Source organism: Ursus americanus, chromosome 15 (genome assembly GCF_024610735.1).
Source record: "Ursus americanus isolate L20-20 chromosome 15, mUrsAme1.1.p, whole genome shotgun sequence".
NCBI lineage: Eukaryota > Metazoa > Chordata > Mammalia > Carnivora > Ursidae > Ursus > Ursus americanus.
Genome location: NC_142141.1, coordinates 56,917,594 through 56,935,726, shown reverse-complemented (window position 1 = coordinate 56,935,726; position 18,133 = coordinate 56,917,594). Strand labels below are relative to the sequence as shown.

The window sequence follows — 18,133 nt, the reverse complement described above, 5'->3', positions numbered from 1 at the left end:
CCCCCCCCCCCACCTCAAAGCTGCTAAAACCCTTTATGAAACAGGATAGACTAATTTATGTCTTTGTCACAAACTACCCCCAAACCTCAGCAGCAGAAAGCAACAAAAGGTTCCTTTTCTCACTTCATATTATGTCTGCTACAGGCGGGGGAAGATGCTCCTGCTGTGGTCACTTGGAGACCTAGATTGATGGAGGCTCCATCTTAGGGTGTGCTTCCGCAGTCACTGAGGCAGGAAAATGCAGTGTGATGTATTGTGTTCATTAGCTCCCAAAGTTTTCTACCCAGGAGTGATACACATCACTGTAGTTTCTATTTCATTGACTGAAGCAAGTCGCATGTCCGTGTCTAATTTCAGAGGTGGTAGGGAAGTGCAGTCCTACTATTTATCCAGAACATGGAATGCCAGAAATACTTGATGTCCAATGCTGATGATTTCCTCCACAGCCCCACAGCATTAATTCTTATCTGGCTGGATGAAATTAATGTGCTTGCTGGGATACAGTTCAGTATACAACTTCATTAGTGAAGGGAACAGTAATTTCTTTTCATGTCATTATCCTTTCTCATTTGTTCTTATATGTCTATTTATTTATTTATTTTTTAAAGATTTTATTTATTTATTTGGCAGAGAGAGAGACAGCCAGTGAGAGAGGGAACACAAGCAGAGGGAGTAGGAGAGGGAGAAGCAGGCTCCTAGCGGAGGAGCCTGATGTGGGGCTCAATTCCAGGACCCTGGGATCACGCCCTGAGCCAAAGGCCGACGCTTAACCACTGAGCCACCCAGACGCCCCTTATATGTCTATTTAGACAGTACTTAGGAAGTCTTTTTAAAATTAAAGTGTAGTATAAATACACACATATACATCATATATTTATAATTATACACACATCATGTATATATGTATGTATATCCTTTATCCATCTGTTGATGTTGGTGTCCATGAGTTTTTGACAAATGCATAGTCATGTAGCCAGCACATTGAAGGGATGGACTAGTTCAGCCACCTCTCAGATATTGCTGTTCCCTGGCAACCACTGATATATTTCTGTCTTAGTAGTTTTACCTTTTCCAGAATGTCATAAATGGAATCATCTAGAATGTAGCTTTTCCAGTCTGGCTTCTTTTGCTTAACATATAATGCATTTGAGATTTATTCACATTGTTGTATGTATCAGTATTTCATTCCTTTTTATTGCTTAATAGTATTCTGTTGTAGAAAAGAATATTGAATGTACCACAGTTTATTCTCCAGTTGTGGAATGCTTTGATTGGTTGTTTCCATTTTGGAGAAATTATGAATGAAGCCGTTATACAAATTCATACAGGTTTTTGTACAAGCATAAGTTTTTATTTTACTAAGTTAAATACCTAGGAGTATGATTGCTGCATCATATGGTAAGAGTGGTTTTTTTTTCCTTTTTGTCATTTTAATCAGTTTGTAGTGGTATCATATCATAAAATTCTTTTATGGTAAAATATACATAATAAAATTTAATAAACCATTTTTAAGCATACAATTCACTGGCATTAAATATAGTCACACTGTTGTGCAACCATCACCATCCTGTTGTGATTTTAACTTCACTTTGCTAATGACCTCAGCATTTTTTCATTTGTATACCTTCTTTGGTGAAGTATCTGTTCAAATCTTTTGCTGGTTTTTTTTTTTTTTTTTTGACTGTTTTCTTATTGTTAAGACCCCAGTTCGTAAGCTGGACAAAGGACTGAGAAAATTCACAGAGAGAGAACTTGGTAAAATGCGGAAATGTTGGCTTTACTAGTCATTAGCTGCTGTACTACCTAGTTATTTTATCTTTATATTTCAGTGGTGTAATGTGTTCTGCCAGAGGGAGCAGCCTACTGTACAAATGGAAGAATATAATGAAGTTGGAGGAGTAGATAGAAAATATGTATAGAATATTGACATTAAATTGTGAAAAAAATAAAACATTCAAGAAAAGATCATACAAACAAGTTGAAAGAATGAGCAAGTCAAAGGGAGTACTCTTTTGTAATTGGTGTTGTGTTTTAATCCTCATTTCCTCATTAATTTGATTGATAATTTAGTTGGGCCTCAGTAACTAAAATAGAGTTAGCTAATCTAGGTCTGCTTCCCTCTCAGCCTTGGCTGGCAGAGGTGGTGTAGGGGCCGTATTTTTTCCCTGTGGTATTTGGCTGGTCTTCAGAGGCATTTATTGTCTGATAATTTCCTGTCTTGCTAGGTTGCCTCTTTCCTGGTCTTTGGCTTTTTGGGGGGAAGTTTGTCTGTTCCCATTGGTGTGTTCAGGTTGTCAGCTTCTCCACCTCCACTATCAGTCCCTAGCATACATAAAACAAAACAAACCCAGAGAACTCACTGGATGTGATTCCTTGGGTCACCAGTTCCCTTGCTGCTTGCCTTTTCTTCACTTTTTAGAGTCTTCTTTTTCTTTTTGTATAATGTCCTGGGCTTTTAGCTGTACTTGGCAGGAGGTATAGGGAGAAGTGTGGCGATTTCATTTGGGCCATTCTCTTCAGTCCTCTTGTAGTCTTGACTGCCTCTTTCCTCTAGAGGTAACTGTGCTGACTTCTAATAATAAATGTTAGTTTTTCCTGTTTGTGAACTTTTTACATGTGGAGTAGGTATTCTTTGTGTCTGAGTTTGTGTGTGTGTGTGTGTGTGTGTGTGTGTGAGTGAGTTCTTCATCACTAAACATCACTATGCAATAAATCCAAATTGTGGTTGTAGTTTTAGTTGGTTTATTCTCATTGCCATATCGTATTCAATTGTGTGAATATACCAGAATTTATCCATTCTGCTGTTGATAGACAGTTTAGTAGTTTCCATTTTGGAGGTGGAGCCCAGTATGGGGCCTGAACCCACAACCCTGAGATCAAGACCTGAGCAGAGATCAAGAGTCGGACGCTCAACTGACTGGGCCATCCAGGTGCCCCCATTTTGGAAGTATTTTTATGGAATAGTGCTGCTATGAACGTTCTTGTACATGTCTTTGAACATAAGTTTATAAAAATACTACACAAATATATGCTGTAGACATTATACACATATAAAGTATGTGTATTTTCCCCCAAAACTGATCCACAGAGTTTGTAACTGTTAATAGTTTCTTATGTATCCTTCCAGAAAAAATGTTTAGCTCTGTATACCTATGCTTTGTTTCCGAGTTTTCTACTTGGACATGGATTGGCAGGGAAGAAGCTTCCATTCCTTCCTTGTCCGCACACAGATTAGCTAAGGAAATTTAGTTGAGGTTATAGAGTGAGAGCAGGTGCAGCCTTTCACTTTTGGCAGCTTTTCCCAGCTTCCAGTTTCCTAATAAGGTATGACTATGCCCATGGCACAGTCTAAGCAGGGATTGGGGCCTGCTAAACAGCCAAATGTTTGCCTTACAAGTATTGTATAGGTAGGGCTTATCACCTTTCCATTTAGGGTAATATACATGAGGTGCTTTTGAACTCAGTCACATCTTAATGATGTGGGAAAAAACAGGGTCAGTACTGCAAAAGAGATTAGTGATATTTTTTGGACCAAATTCTGTTTTAAAGTCATTTAGATTAAATGGTTTTAAATTAGAATTGGGTTTTTGGTTGCACACAAAGAGGCGTTTAGGAATGTTGAGACCTATTTAAATCTTACTCTGCTTTCTTCCCCTGATGAAGATATGGCCAGTGAAAGTTTTACCACATTTTTAAAAACATGATCTGTGAAATAAAAATATCTAACATGAGTTTTCAAATTTGTGTGTGTGTACATGTGCACGCATCTTAAATCACATACTAAGTCTTCTTGCAGAAGAACTTCATTGATAAAATTGGACTTGGTAGTGTCAGTACAATAAAAGTTCAGCTGTGATATTTGTAAATTACATCTTTAACCATGGCTTATTTTTAAAAGTTTTATTATGTAAAAAAATTTTTTAAAAAGATTTTATATATTTACTTAGAGAAGGAGAGCACACAAATGCAAGCGGGTTGGGGGGGTGCAGAGAGAGAGAGAGGAGGAGGGAGAGACAATCTTAAACAGGTTCCACACTCAGTGTGGAGCTGGATGCAGGGCTTGATCTCATGACCCTGAGATCATGACCTGAGCTGAAATCAAGAGTCGGAAGGACGCTTAACTGACTCAGTCACCCAGGTGCCCCTAAAGATTTGATTTGATTGGTTGATTAATTTTCAGAGGTAGAATTTAATGGTTCATAAGTTGCATATAACACCCAGTGCTCATTATATCCCATTCACCCTATCCCGCCACCTACCTACCCTCCAGCAACCCTCAGTTTGTTCCTTATAGTTAAGAGTCTCTTATGATCTGTCTCCCTCTCTGATTTCATCTTATTTTATTTTTCCTTCCCTTCCCCTATGTTCAGCTGTTTTGTTTCTTAAATTCCATATGACTGAAATCATATGGTATTTGTCTTTCTCTGACTGACTTATTTTGCTTAGCATAATACCCTCTAGTTCCATCCATGTAGTTGCAAATGGCAAGATTGCATTCTTTTTGATGGCTGAGTAATTTTCCATTGTGTATATATTACCACATCTTCTTTATCCATTCATTTGCTCATGGACATCTGGGCTCTTTCCATATTTTAGCTTTTGTGGACATTGCTGCTATAAACATTGGGGTGCAGGTGCCCCTTCAAATCACTATGTTTGTATCGTTTGGATAAATACCTAGTAGTTCAGTTGCTGGGTCATTGAGTACCTCTATTTTTAACTTTTTGAGGAACCTCCATGCTGTTTTCCAGGGTGGCTGTACCAGTTTGCATTCCCACCAACAGTGTAAGAGGGTTCCCCTTTTTCCAAAGTCTTGCCAATATCTTTTGTTTCCTGAGTTGTTAATTTTTGCCATTCTGACTGGTGTGATGTGATATCTCATTGTGGTTTTGATTTGTATTTCCCTGATGCCGAGTGATGTTGAGCATTTTTTCAGGTGTCTCTGTTGGCTGTTTGTGTGTCTTCTTTGGAGAAATGTCTGCTCATGTCTTCTGCCCACTTCTTGACTGGATTTTTGTTTTTGGGGTATTGAGTTTGGTAAGTTCTTTATAGGTTTTCGATACTACCCCTTATCTAATAAGGCATTTGCAGATATCTTCTCCCATTCTGTAGGTTATCTTTTAGTTTTGTTGACTGTTTCCTTTGCTGTACAAAAGCTTTTTATCTTGATGAAATCCCCATAGTTCATTTTTGCTTTTGTTTCCCTTGCCTTTGGAGACAAGTTTAGCAAGAAGTTGCTATGGCTGAGGTCAAAGGTTGCTGCCTGTGTTCTCTAGGATTTCGATGGATTCCTGTCTCACATTTAGGTCTTTCATCCATTTGGAGTTTATTTTTGGTCCATTTTCATTCTTCTGTCCAATTTTCCCAACACCATTTCTTGAGGAGACTTTTTTCCATTGGGTATTTCCTGCTTTGTCAAAGATTAGTGGACCATAGAGTTGAGGGTCCATTTCTGGGTTCTCTGTTCTGTTCCATTGATCTGTGTGTCTGTTTTTGTGCCACTACCATACTCTCTTGATGTACAGCTTTGTAATACAGCCTGAAGTCTGGAATTGTGATGCCTCCAGCTTTTGGTTTTCTTTTTCAGGATTGCTTTGGCTATTCGGGGTCTTTTATGGTTCCATACAAATTTTAGTATTGTTTGTTCCAGCTCTGTGAAAAACGTTGATGGTATTTTCATAGGGACTGCATTGAATATGTAGATTGCTTTGGGTAGCATAGACATTTTAACAATATTTGTTTTTCCAATGAGCGAATGTTTCCCCATTTTAAAGTTTTTTTTTTTTTAAAGTAATCTCTATACCCAATGTGGGGCTCAAACTCACAACCCTGAGACCCAAGAGTTGCATGCTCCACCAACTGAGCCAGCTAGGTGCTCCTATTATGTAAAATTTTAAAAACGGAATAGACTAATGCAGTAACCTCCGATAACCAGCATCTAGATTCAACAAATAAAGCATATGGCTGATAATTCTTTAATCTCAACCCTTTCCCTCTCCCATCTCCACACTTCTCCTGGATCATTTGAAAGCACATCCCAGATGAAATGTTTTCATCTGTAAATACTTATGTATTCTAAGAGATCACTTAAAAAATACACACAAAACCACAGTACCACCACCATACTACTTACTGGCTTTATCTTCCCAAGTTTTAAAATTTATTATCAATATTATTGTTCTTCACACCATGATTACTGAATTCTGTTTAGGATTTAATTGCAGTTCCTTCTGTCTTAGGATATAGACTACTAGGGATGTATGATCATATTACTGTTTTAAAGTCTCTAGTTATTTTCTGTGGTTAATCTTGAAATATCTTTATCACACACACATATATATATATATATACACACACACACAATACATATCGTTCATTTGTGTATTTTGTTTTTGATTTAGGGGTTGCTTATTTTCCATTTTGCTATAATTTTGTTTTATAATTATGTAAAAAATTTCTGTGGTTCTAAAACAAGGCAGTTGAGAAGTCTGATGTTCCCCTCTCTTTTCTTTTGTAGAAGCAGTGGAGGCTTGTGAAACCCCTTACAAAATAATGAAAATTTTGCCTATTTGTGTATTTTGAGAGAACCATAGTTATTCTCTGATTTTTTCCAAAAGTTTCACGAGCAAAAAAACCCAAACAATAGTTCTTGAACTTTTTTGGCTTCAGGATCCTTCACACTCTTAAAAACATAAAGACTCATAAGAGGTTTCATTTGCCCTTAGAAAATGAAACAAAATTTGGAAGTATTCATTTAACACCCCTGTTATATGTTAATATGGTTTTTTTCAAAGAAATAACTATATACTTCAAACCCAAAATATTGGGTGAGAAGAGTGGATTTGTTTTATATTTGCAAATCTCTTAAATGTCTGATTTAATGGGAGGCTGGTGGATTTTTTTCATCTTGACTGCATTTAATCAGTTGTGTTATGTAGCATCAGGAAAACTCCACTGTACCCTGGCAAGATAATAAGGGTAAAAGGCAAAGTCGTAGTGTTACAGTGAAAATGGTTTCAACCTTGCAGAGGTGGATGAGTCCAGTACTCTGTATTGTGTTATGCAGAGCCCTGGAGTTGATTTAGATTTGTTGTGCTTGCTTAGTTCTGTTTGTTGGCTTGTCATTGCATGTGGTCTTCTGAAGATCAGTGTCTCGGGCACATGCCCCCCCTCCCCCTCACTATGCCTTCTGCAGGTTCCCCCTTCCCCCAATCTGACCAACGCATGGTCCTCCCCATAGCTCCTTTGTGCCACCTGCGGCTGGGCCACCGTCGTGGGCCTGGGCTGCATCACAGGATGAGCCCACTGGCATCAAGTGTTCGCACTCATGTGGATATCCCCCATTGTCCCTGCATCTTGTTGGCAGCAGTTGTGCCCAGTCACCTTGCTTCTCAAGGGCAACATAGTGACCCTCATTTGTGTGAGTGCGGCAGTGTCTCAGCTGCTTTCCTCTATACTGTGTCCCGATGCAGGACACTCCTTGCCACACTTCTGCTGCTGTGTCCTACTTCTGCAACTGCTTAAGAGCTGGCTGGGGAGACAGGACAGTGTGAGACCTCTTCATCCTATGTCTGCACCAGCTCACCCACATTTGCACCCAAACCACCCTACCTGATTAATCCCTCACTACCACATGCCTGTCTCTAAAGTTAATCCACGGTCATCCTAGCACTTGTGGCTGATGTGGTCATGTTGCAAATGGCTTTAAGTACTTGTTCTGCTCCTACCTAGACAACTGTGGTAATTGGAACTAATTGATGCCCACAGGCACCAGCCGCTCTGGTGATTCTAGATAACCTAGATCAATTGCATGTCCCATGGACCTGTCAGCTATTTTAGGTAGAAGTCATAGTGCCTACAGTGGAGACCATGGTGACCAGGAATCCAGGTTCAGTACCATAAAGCTTGGTGATTAACTTCCCCACATGGAATCCAGGTTCAGTACCATAAAGCTTGGTGATTAACTTCCCCAACCAAGAAAGGCAATAGACATGCAGATTACCTACTTGAGACCCGGGAGAGCAGTGATGAAAAATAACACTGGACTCTTTTGAGAGCCTATATTTGAATGAGTCCGCTTCAAATCCTTTAAGGAGGATCCATTACAGGGCAAGTCTGTTTGCCGGCCATTGTGGTAATCTCAGCTCCAGTGCAGGTATTGAATTCGGTGCAGTTAAAATTCTAGCTTGATGTTGGATCTCCCATGTGAGCAGCAGCAGGCCCACCACAGGAGATGGTCTTTTCAGGTCCACCCAACCCCCGTCCCCTTGGGTGAGCTCCTGGATCTTAGCCCAGTTTCCCTAGGCTGAATTGTATATTTGGAGAAAGAGTGCTCAAAGCAGACTCAAGCTGCCAGGATACTGCCCTGGGAATCACGAAATTCTAGTGTGTCAGAACTTTGCAGAATTCTATTTTGTTTGTGTCAGAACTTTGCAGAGGCTGATTAGACAGGATTGTTGGGACATTCATACTGCGTTGCTAGATCCCAAAGTCTTAGACTGGTGCAAGACGGACCAGAGTGAGAGCTTTTGCCAAAGATGTTTTCATTAATCAAGGATGAAGGTGAAAGTGGGAGGTTTGAAGAGGCTTGGATCCAATGTATCCCATGTAGTTCTGACTGTAAATGATGTGGACAGCCAGCATTGTTCTCATGACCCTCCAGTCGCCTCCAGGAAACCAAAGTCCTTCGGGTGGTGATGGGGTGGGGCGTGGGGGGTTGTGGCAGGGTGTGGTTCTAAAGCTAACTGAAAGACAGCCCTGGAGCTTGATTTGACTCAACCTGGACAACGCCTCCTGGCTCTCGTCTAGGTAAAACTGGCACAGCAAAAGCTCTTCTGTGGGTGGTGGTGTATGGCCTTTCTATGTTGGCAGTGATTTGCCTGGCTTATTGATAACTAGGGGTATTAGTCTGCTGACCAGTTAGCCAGCCTGAGTACTCATTATCCTTTGACTTTGGTAAGTGGCGCTCAGCCATCCTGGAATGAGCAACACAGTGCTTTTTAACGTTGGGGGCCGAGTGCCACACTGCTTAGTGTCTGTGCATCCTAGTCCCAGTGGTGCTGGGGACTGGTTAAATCCATTAATGATGGGCTTGGATTGCAGTTTTTCCCCATTAACGAGGACCTCCCTTGAGAGAGTAGATCAAAAGACACTTAGCCTTATAGATGACAGAGAAGAAGGTCTAAATAAAAGTTTCAATCAGGTTTCCACAGGTTGTCCTGCAGAGGGAGCATTGTGGAGCCTGTGAGTGGGATGGTTCTTGGCATTTGAGGTTCTTCCTCAGCATATCACAGGCCACCGCTGCAAGAAGATGGACAGAAATGCTGAGAACCACGTGGGGCAGAATGGAGGGTGAGCTTTGCCTCTGGCCTCTGACCAGGTAGTCCTGGGCTGTGGTAACTTCTGCTTAAGGTGACCTCTGGCTCACCTCTGGCCTGGCACCTTTGTGGTTTTGGGGTGCCCCCTCTCACCCTGTTTGTGTGTGTGTGTGTGTGTGTCTATATCTCTGGTGGAGTGAGGTGAAGCTAAAGGGGTGTCTCCAGTGCTGCCCACTGCTGTTAAGTCTTGGATGTGTTTTTATGGAGTTTAAACTGTTAGGACTGGACTTAGGACTTTAAACTGTTAGGATTGGAGTTTAAAATTCTTAGGATACCAGTGGTGACATGATTTTGCATATTTCTATTTAGCATTTGTTACTTAGGAAGAATGCAATTTAATGAGTACAGTTCTCATCAAAAGGACCAATTGGCCTTTTTATATATTAGGAAATTTTTTGGTTTTGGAATATACTTGATTATTATCATAATAATGCTTTTACTTTTCTGTTGCTGATGGATTCTTGCTTTAACACACATTATTTTTGTTTTGGGGTTCTTTTTTTTTAATTGTAATCAAAGATAATTCAATTTATCTTTTTCATTCACAGATATATGTAGAGTGTGTCGGTCAGAAGGAACACCTGAGAAACCTCTTTATCATCCTTGTGTATGTACTGGCAGTATTAAGTTTATCCATCAAGAATGGTGAGTCATCCTTTTAGAAAATTTTATGTCTGAGCTTTAGTTTTGTCATTTATATAATAAGGGGGATTGTTTCAATGAACTTTCTCTATAATAGTTACTTTTTAAAAATTTTGTTGTGAAAATTTGGAAATTACCCATATTCCTTATTACCATTCCCCGTCATTTTGGTATTACTGTTTTCCAGGAGCATGTGAGTACCTGTTTGTTCATTTCTACCATGGAGAGCTTGTTTTGTTCATTGGAGTGTTAAGGTTTTCTGATTCTGCTTGGCATGATAATAGCTTACATTTATGCAATGCTTTGTGCCAGGTAGTCCTCATTGCTTTTATACATCTTAGTTCATTTACTCCTTAGAACCATGAGGTGGATTGTTTTTATTATTATGCAGATGAAGAAACCAGCATAGAAAGGTTAAAGTTCTGGGTACAAAGCCAGCCAGTTAGTGGCAACCAGGATTCCAACCGAGCTTTCCAGGGTTGCAGTATTATCAGACCAGTGTTAGAACTGATGTCATGCTTGGAGATTCTTTCATAGTTGAGATTAGGCTTGAGGAGATTACAATGTAGTTAATTGAAGTTTTTTAATAGTAGAAATACATACTTTTTAAAAATCTGTTATAGTTCTGTACTTTCAGAAGGCATTAAGTTATAAAAATTCCAAAAGAATATTATAAATATGAAACTGTCAAAATTGTAGAAGCTCTATGATATGTTAAATTTTAATAACAGAACATTGGTTTTCAGTGAAACGTTAAAATTTCCTTGTTGTAAATACTGTATTCATGAATGTGTTTGTGATTGCAGCTTAGTTCAGTGGCTGAAACACAGTCGAAAAGAATACTGTGAATTATGCAAGCACAGATTTGCTTTCACACCAAGTAAGTTCTTTAGAAGTTTGCATTACATTTTTGGGTTATAACTGGCCACATAAAGGTGTTTAAGCAGTTTTAAAGCAGCTGTTTTTAACTGTTTTTAACTTTGTCATTGGTAGTAACAATGTATTGCTGTAACATTTTGGAAAATATTTTTTAAAACTACATGTCAGCTTTTAACACACAGATATATGCGTGTGTGAGAAAGTGATTTAATTTGTAGAATATTTCTTCTTTCTTTTTTATTTTTTGAGAGAGAGAGAGAGTGCGCATGCGCGCGAGCGTGTGCCACTAGTGGGGCGGGGAGGGGCAGAGGGAGAATGAGAGAGAGTATCTTAAGCAGGCCCCATGCTCAGCAAAGAGCCCCACACAGGGTTCAGTCTCAGGACTCTGAGATCATGACCTAAGCCGAAATCAAGAGTCAGACACTTAACGAACTGAGACACCCAGGTGCCCCTCTATTTAAACTTTTAATTATGGACAAGTTCAAATGTATAAGAGAGTGAGAGAGAGTATCTTAAGCAGGCCCCATGCTCAGCACAGAGCCCCACACAGGGTTCAGTCTCAGGACCCTGAGATCATGACCTAAGCCTAAATCAAGAGTCAAACATTTAATGGACTGAGCCACCCAGGTGCCCCTCTTTTTCAGCTTTTTATTAAGGACAAGTTCAAATGTATAAAAATGTAAATGTATATAATGAGCCCCCATGTTCTTATCTCTTAGTTTGACCCATTTTTAGCTCATAGCTTTTACATGGTATTCCTTACCTATGTTCTTGTTCCCTTCCTCTGTCTTTTTAAAGCAAATCCCATCATTTATAATTTCATCTGTACATATTTTAGTATGTATCTCTAAACAGTAAGGATTCTTTTTAAAAACAGTAACTGTATTATCATCATTCCCCCAGAAAAATTAATAATGTTGCCCTGATTTTTCAGATATCTCCTCACTGTTCAAACGTGGGATATCTTTTGAGTTAAAATTGTGCAGGTTGGAATAATAATAATAATAATAATAATAATAATAATAATAATAATAAAGAGAAGGCTCAGGAGTTGCATGTTCTACTGACTGAGCTAGGCAGGTGCTCCCCCCCATTCACTTTTTAAAAATGAGACTTTCTAAGCTTAATATTTTATAAGCCTCTGGCACATATTTTGCATGTCTTTAAAATTTCAGTTATATTTTATAATTCCTGTGCCTACTGACTGATATTTAATGTTATTCATCCTAAATAAGTAGAGGACTATACTGGCAGCTTATCAAGAATTTGAAGTATACTTTTCATTCTGGGATTGTAGTACGTTGCTCTCCTCTTCCGAAGGTTTTTTGTGTTTTTGGTTTTGTTTTGTTTTTTAAATAGTATCTTGAGACGCTAAATATAAATGCTCTTAGTGTTAGTTTTACTTTGTTTTTATGTGAGGGAGTATAAATGATTAAAGTCATTACAATTTTATTTTTGGAACTTTATTACCATCAAGAAAACATCAAGTTATTTATTTTGTATTATTAAATTTTCTGTAGGGCGTAAAAACTCTACAACTTAAGGTTTATAGCAAACTGTAATTCTAAGTAATTGAATATTTTCATGAAGTTTGGTAGGAAATACTTGTGTGAGTTTTTTGAGACCGATAAAAGCTTGTGTTGGTACATTTTAGTTATCATTTGACAAAGGCCATTCTCTTTTTTCAAGAATTGTATTTAGTAGTTTAATGACTTGTATATCAAGTATCCTGTTAAAGTAAGTGATCTTTGCGGCTATGCTGCAAAAAATTGCTGTTTGTTAATAGCTTATTCCTTAATGTTTGTAGCCATGAATAGTTTTGTAATAGTTCACTCATTAATTTTAGATCATTGTTTTAAAACTTTACACATCATAATTCCTTATTTTGGCCTCACTAGAGAAAGGTGTTTGTTCCTCCATATGTTCTTTCTGAGGTACCTATGGTAGAGCAGTGGTTTTCATTGGAACCATTTACCAAGGAAATCTTTCTCTGAGTGTGTTAAACCACATCTTACAGAGAGATGGGAAGATCTGAATTTACTGCTTGGAACATTAATTACTGTTTTTAAATTGTGTGGGGGTGGGATTGACCAGCAAATGTCAGAATGTTAGTATATTGTTTGCTTCCACATGAAATGACTTCGTTACAGATTGTACTTTTTGAGTGCTGTGTCAAAGGCTTGTATTTGGGAGGAGAGCTAGCTCTTTTTTTTTTTTTAATTGAAGTATAGTTGAGACACAGTGTTACATTAGTTTCAGATGTACAACATAGTGTTCTACAACTGTATGTTATGTTGTGCTCATCACAAGTGTAGCTGTCATCTTTCACTATACAGTGCTATTGCATATATTCCCTCTGCTCTACCTTTCATTCCTATGACTTATTCCCCTTTGCCCATTTTGCCCACCCCACCTTTCCCTTTTGCAACTGCTAGTTTGTTCTCTGTATTTATATGTCTGTTACAGCATTTTTGTTTATTTGTTTTGTTTCTTAGATTCCATATGTAAGTAAAATCATAAGTTATTTGTCTTTTACTTACTGACTTATTTCCTTAGCATAGTACCCTCTAGGTCTGTCCATGTTGTCACAAATGGCAGGGTCTTATTTTTCATGGCTGAGCAGTCACACACACACACACACACACACACACACACACACACACACTTCTTTATCCATTCATCTTCCAGTGGATGCTTGGATTGCTTCCACATCTTGGCTATTGTAAGTAATGCTGCAATAAACATAGGGGTGCATATATCTTTTCAAGTTGGTGTTTTTGGTTTCCTGCCACTTCCACTTCCCAGAAGTGGAATTACTGGATTGTATGGTACTATATATTTTTAATTTTGGGGGGGAACCTCCATACTCCTTTCCACAGTGGCTGTACCAGTTTACATTCTCACACCCAACAGTGCACAAGCGTTCCTTTTTCTCTACATCTTTGCCAACACTTACTATTTCTTATCTTTTTGATACTAGCCCTTTGACAGGTATAAGGTGATACTGTGATTTTCACTAAGGAGGATTCTTTCTTGGTAACATGTCAACAGCTTTACCTTTTGCTCCTATTCACTTTATCTGATCTTTTATAATTTGGGAAGCCAGATAATTGCATTGTTTAAATGCTAAAATATGTATAAGTTAGCTTTGCATGAAGTTCATGGCATGACTGAGGGATGTGAACTTCTCTTGTATCTTTTTTCCTGAACAGAGGCCTTTTTTGTTGGTTTCTACATTTCACATGTGATTTGTTCTCAGATGACTTCCGAGTAAATGTGGTATTATTGTAACTATTTGATTCACTTTTTTAATAGGAAAAGATATTTAAGTGAAACACAAAGATTGAAAGTTAAGCTAGTTCTACATGCCTGTTTATAGTTATGAATTAAGTTTTTTTTAATATTTATGAAATTATGTGCACTTTCTTTTTTTCTCTTCTAGTTTATTCTCCAGATATGCCTTCTCGGCTTCCGATCCAAGACATATTTGCCGGACTGGTTACAAGTATTGGCACTGCAATACGATATTGGTTTCATTATACACTTGTGGCCTTTGCATGGTTGGGAGTTGTTCCTCTTACAGCATGTGAGTATTCATTTCTGTCTGACTGGAGTTATTTTAAAATTATATAACTATTTAATATTGTAATATTGCATCATATTTCTGTTTGAATGATATTTGATGTTACAGTTTCATGTGTTAGGAAAGCCTCACTTAGAAAACATTGTCCACCTAAATTAAGAACTATTTTTAACAGATCATTTTCTTTAATGAATGTGGGAATGCAAAACAGCATTCTGAGGCTTAGTAAAGTTCATGAAAGAATTGAAAAAGCAAAATCAAATTATAATTAGAAGGACGTTGATTTTTGTTCTTTGAAGTATATTAGAACTTTCAAGGATTGCAGAAGTTGGATTATTTTGAGTTTTTTTCCTCCCTTTTAAAAGACAACTCAAATATCTGTAATAGTCCTGAATAACTGGAAGGCTTATCTTTCAAGATATAGGAGGTTTTCTGGAAGGTGGGTATACTAGCCCTTAGTTGATCCCTTTTGGGTTTTGTTTTTAAAGAGATGCAGAAGGGTAGATAGTACATGGTGCCAGGGTATGTAGCTATGATTCTTTGGAGTTAAATGCAAATTAGATTTTTAAGTAAGTATAATTAATATCCTCATGTCTCTTTAAGAGTAAATAAATAAAATTGATCATTTACGAAGATGAAATTTTTGGGGATACACTGAATAGCAGAATTTGTCTGAAATAGCAGAATTGTTGAAAAATGAAGTAGTAAACTAGGAGATTGAGTAAGGGGTTCTCTAGGATGTAACTCAGACAAGAAGTTGCAAGTGTGAGGAGGAAAAAACCAGAAGATGAAGGCTGCATCCAGTTGTTTCAGTACCTGTGTAGCAAAGATCATGGACATAAGGAAATGACAGGCATCTTTTCAATTGAAAGAGAGAGCTGACCATGATGAAGGATAGAGCCTCATAAACCTAGACACATTCTAAAGTTTTCCAGGGCTGAATAAAATGGTAGATGTTCCACTTGCACATTATCCTACAAAGTAAAAATCAGACTGGCATCAGACTTAAAATCAGCTGCTCTGAATGCTTGAGGACAGCAGAAACTTCAGACTTTGACAACATTTCTGAACCTGAAATCTACCCATAAATTATTCTCAGATGGAGGGACAAAATAAAGACGTTTCAGTAGATGCAAGGGCATGAAAAGTTTGCCACTTCAAACTACTTATGAAAAAAGTGTTCGAGAATATACTTTACCAAAATGAGTGAGGAATCCGGCAGAAAGGCATGAGCTACAAAGAAAAAGAGACAGGTGCCTCCCACAGCTAACTAGCAATTGTTTTAATGTACAATGGCTGGTAATTTTTAGGTAGCAGCCTGGAACTAAAATTCTAGATGATTTTAACATGGAAGAAACTGTGAGGAGAGGATAGAAATGAGAGCTTTTTAAGTTGTTTATCTTATTTGTAAGGAGACTGTGGATGCTTTGGACAGAGACAGGAAAATACCGTGTGACTCTGCATTAAAAACTATGGGGGTAGCCAACTGGTGTCCAGAACTAGACCCACATCTGCATCATCACCTGATTCACAACAAAGGTGCCACTGCTGTATGGTGGAGGAAGGATGATCCTTCCAATAAAAATGGTATAGCATCAACTGGATGGCCATATGAAGAAAAATGAACCATGTCATTATCTCACACCTGACACAGAAATTAATTTGAGATGGATCATAAGCTTGAATGTGAATGTTAAAAACCAAAAGATTTCTAAAAATACAGGATAATGGGGTACCTGGGTGGCTCAGTCAGTTAAGCGCTTGTCTCGATTTTGGCTCCGGTCATGATCTCAGGGTCATGGGATTGAGCCCTGCATCAGGCTCCATGCTTAACACCATGTCTGCTTGAGATGCTTTCTCTTCCTCTCCCTCTGCCCCTCCCCTCATTCGTGCACACTCTGTCTCTCTGAATAAATAAATAAATAAATAAATAAATATTTAAGATTTTATTTATTTGAGAGAGAAATAGTGAGAGAGAGCAGGAGTGGGGAAGAGAGGGAGAAGCGGGATCCCATATGGGACTCCATTCCAGGACCCTGGGATCATGACCTGAGCCGAAGGCAGATGCTTAACCAACTGAGCCCCAGGTGCCCAAATAAATAAAACCTTAAAAAACAAAAACAAAAACAAAAAAAAAACACAAGAAAAGGAAAATATAGGGGAATAACCATAAAAGAAAATACTGAATAAATTGGACTTAATTGAAATTAAGAATTTTTATTCATGCTTTGATACCTTTAAGAGAAAAGAGCAAGCCCCACAGAGTGAGAGAAGGTATTTGCAATACCACATCAAACAAAGGACTTGTATCTAGATTATGTAGGGAACTCCTAAAAATCAGTAAGAAAAATGCAGACAACCCAAATAAAAAGTAGACAAAAGATTTGGATAGGTGTTTCTGGAAAGATCTAAATAGGCAGTAACACAAAAAGCTGCTCAGCATCATTAGTCATCAGGGAAATGCACAAGAAGATACTGCTATATACTGAGCAGAATGGCTAAAATTAAAAAATAAGACAATGCCAAATATTTCTTAGGATGTGGAGCATCTGGAACATGCTTACATTGATGACGGGAGTATATATGGTGTAACCACTTTGAAAAACTGTCAGTATCTACCAGTGCTAAATATTATAAATACCTTTTGGTTCAACAGTTCCATTTCTAGGAATATAGCTGATGGAAACCAGAGCCCTGTGGCCACTAAAAGATGTGTGTTCAAGAATGACCACAGCAGCTTTGCTTATAGTCGTTAAAAACTGGAGCCAAGGAAATACCAATCAACAATAGTAGAGTAGATATATTGTGGTTTTTGTATACAATGGAATAGTACTTAGCAGTGAGAAAAGATCTCATTATTGGGACATGGAATAACATGAGTTTTACTTTGAGAGAGAGAAGCGAGGCACAGAAAGTATGGATTGTATGATTGCATTTATGTGAAATTTTAAAGTAGGCCAAACTGATCTATGGTGTTAGAGATCAGAATGGTGGTTACCTTTTTGCTGGAGATACTGACTAGGAAGGGGATTGAGGAGCCTTCCAGGGACTTAGAAGTGCTGAATATCTTGATCTAGGTGGCAGTTTCCTGGATATGTACATATATAAGAATTTACTGAGACATATACTTAAGATTCATATAAATTTTACCTTAATAAAAAGTAACAAAACGTAAAGGTAAGTGCCAGAAGAATAGAAATGGGATAATGAGTTTTTGTTCTGAGAAGTCAGAGTATGAAACAGCAAATATTTGGACAGTCCCAACAAAAGACAGGAAAGACAGGGATGGAGGGCAGAGGGAGGGAAGTAAGAGAGGAAAGGGTAAGGTTGCAACTTCTGTGATCATAAGAGTTTACACAGTTGTATACAGAGTAACCTGGTTTACTATGAGAGATAAGTACAGAGCAGCCCACGTTAATGCCAGAGGGTTGTTAGCAAATGCTGACAGAACACAGGAACAGTGTTCATCAGCCAGATGTCACTCAAGATAAAAAGCTTTAAATGGAGCAAAACATTATAAGTCATTTTAGTAAAGGGCATAGTCCTAAGAAAGTAAAACTTAAGAACTTTTATGCACCGGAGTACAGGACTTCGAAATATGTAAAGCGTTCACAGTCAAGTGGCAGACTAACACACCTCTCCAAAATCAGAT

At 38.2% G+C, this 18,133-nt stretch overlaps 1 protein-coding gene across 2 annotated transcripts in view; it reads left to right on the top strand.

Annotated features, from left to right (window-relative positions):
* MARCHF6 (membrane associated ring-CH-type finger 6) overlaps positions 1 to 18,133 on the top strand; it is a 78,351-nt gene that overhangs the window by 12,489 nt on the left and 47,729 nt on the right. For both annotated transcript variants that reach the window (XM_045787146.2, XM_045787145.2), the window contains exons 2-4: positions 9,926 to 10,022; positions 10,826 to 10,899; positions 14,341 to 14,484. In XM_045787146.2, the coding sequence (XP_045643102.1) occupies positions 9,926 to 10,022; positions 10,826 to 10,899; positions 14,341 to 14,484 (315 nt within the window). The remainder of the gene's footprint in view (positions 1 to 9,925; positions 10,023 to 10,825; positions 10,900 to 14,340; positions 14,485 to 18,133) is intronic.